At 34.6% G+C, this 2,325-nt stretch overlaps 1 protein-coding gene across 1 annotated transcript in view; it reads left to right on the plus strand.

The window, feature by feature from the left end:
• The window catches only part of IPO8 (importin 8), a 71,494-nt gene that overhangs the window by 54,033 nt on the left and 15,136 nt on the right, over window positions 1–2,325 (plus strand). Inside the window, exon 21 of the mRNA XM_012641020.1 lies at window positions 1,181–1,401. Within this exon, the coding sequence (XP_012496474.1) occupies window positions 1,181–1,401 (221 nt within the window). The remainder of the gene's footprint in view (window positions 1–1,180; window positions 1,402–2,325) is intronic.

Genomic DNA, 2,325 nt, shown 5'->3' on the forward strand with positions numbered 1-2,325 from the left:
TTCTGCTTTCCTTTCTTTTGTACTCCCATTACGTATATGTTGGTGTGTTTAATTGTATTCCACATTTCTTTGAGACTTCGGTCATTCTTCATTCTCTTTTTTATCTCTGGGCTTTGGATTGCATGACCTTTATCTATCTTCGAGTCTTCTAATTCTTCTGACAGTTCAAATCTACTATTGAGCTCCTCTAGTGAATTTTTCATTTTGCTTATAGTATTTAGTAAGTCCAGAATTTCCATTTGGTTCTTTTTTATGTCTGTCTTTATTGATATTTTATATTTGAGATATTGTCATCATAGCATCATATACTTTAACAATGGTTTCTTTTATTTTTTAAACATTTATAATGACTGATTTGAAGTTTTCAAAGTCCATCTTTGCGTTTTGTTCTGATTCCAGGAGGGGTCTTGGCTGTCTCCTTCCTTGCTTTCTCCAGTGAACTGCTGGCCTATCTTTTTGCTCTCAATAGAGTAGCTACCAGCTTCCTCTTATTTGCTTACCACCAAAATCTTAATTATTTTTAGAGTGACCTTCCCCCTCAGATTCATTGAGGTATAATTGACAGATAAAAATTTATAAATTTTATTTTATACAAATCATTTCAGCCCATCTTCTTTAATTGAAAATAACTATCAGGAGATACTTCTAGTAAAATTGGTTTATCAATATTGCACTTTAGAATTGGAGTCAGATGATTTTAATGTGTGGGGTTCACCATTTTTTCTTCAGTCTTTTTCTTATACCAAGAGGAATTTTCTTTCTCAAGGAACAATTTGATTACATCATACTTATTCTCAGTCCCATTTATTTATTTCCAATTTTATTTGCCAAAGAAAATGACACACTGCCATTTTATCTTAAAGGTGGAAGTGGCTGAGTCCACATGTGAATTATTGCCACCATTTGTGTGTGGTCTCTCAGCTCAATCTTCAACTAACTCTAATCTGCACTTGAAGATTATCTGGCACTGCTGTAGGACTTCTTTTTGTCTATTTAATCTCTGTAGGTTTTATGAGGATATAAATCTTTTAAATAACTCAAATTATTTCAATAAGCAATAGTTTCATTGTCATTAAGCCCGTCTTATTTACTGAAAACATTCTTTGCCAACAATAAGCTTTCTGTGAAAGTTACTTGATTGCTCTCTATATGCTTGACTCTTTTTCTTTTTATCCTCTAGTGCATTCCACTCTTCATTCAGCTTGTTTTGGAGAGATTAACTCGAGGGGTAAAAACTAGTGAGCTCCGTACTATGTGTCTTCAGGTTGCAATTGCTGCCTTGTACTACAATCCTGATTTGCTGCTACATACTTTAGAACGAATTCAGTTGCCTCACAACCCTGGACCTATCACTGTACAATTTATAAATCAGTGGATGAATGATACAGATTGTTTTCTCGGGTATGTGTCTTTTGGATTTTACACTGCTTTTCTGTTTCTGGGAAGTTTACTTTTTTAATATATGCATATAATAGCATGTATAAAGATAATTTCCATATCTTAGGAATTATTTTTAGTGCATTGATAGAATTAATTTTTAGAAAATTAAGAATATATTTCCACAGTATTATCTAGAATGCAGGCTCTGAAAATTAGATATAGTCCTTCCTCACTTATTTTTGACTTAATGTGTGTCATATCTCTAGGCAACGAGAATTCAGTGTCCATCTGGGTTCCATGACTCTTAAGTGTCTGTGGGCAAAAAGATTCTAAATGGAGTCAGGTTTCTAAGGAAGGTACTGGTCTAGCAAAGTAATAATGTAATACCCCAGGATGTTTAACTCTTTGTAGATCTTAAGGGTGCCTGTTCTCAAATAGGATCAGAAGGCTTGTTTGTTGTAGGCTGGGTGCTGCCCCAGTAGAACTTAGCTTTTTGTGAAGCACCCTCCTAGTTTTCAAACACAGAAAGAGTGAGGTCCCAACTAGTGGTTGTGTGCCCACCTCAAGTCAACTAACACATATTATGATAGAATTTGAGCTAGATTGCTGCTAATTGGTTTTAATTTAATATGTCAGCCTAAACAAGACTAATATTCTGCTGATCCAGATGTATATATAGTTTGGCCTATTTAAATCTGACAAATTTAAATTTAATTCTTAAACTTGTACTTGAAACTTTGATTTTTAAAGTTTTAAAATTTTAAAGCCAGGTATGGTGGCATGCACCTGTAATCCCAGCTACTCAGGAGTCTGAGGTAGGAGGATCACTTGAGCCCAGGATTTTGAGGCTGCAATGAGCTGTGATCATGCTATGGCACTCCACCCTGGATGCCAGAGTGAGATCCCATCTCTAAAAAAAATTAATTAATTAATTTTAAAAGGGGC

Source organism: Propithecus coquereli, unplaced genomic scaffold (genome assembly GCF_000956105.1).
Source record: "Propithecus coquereli isolate 6110/MARCELLA unplaced genomic scaffold, Pcoq_1.0 Scaffold16, whole genome shotgun sequence".
Lineage (NCBI taxonomy): Eukaryota > Metazoa > Chordata > Mammalia > Primates > Indriidae > Propithecus > Propithecus coquereli.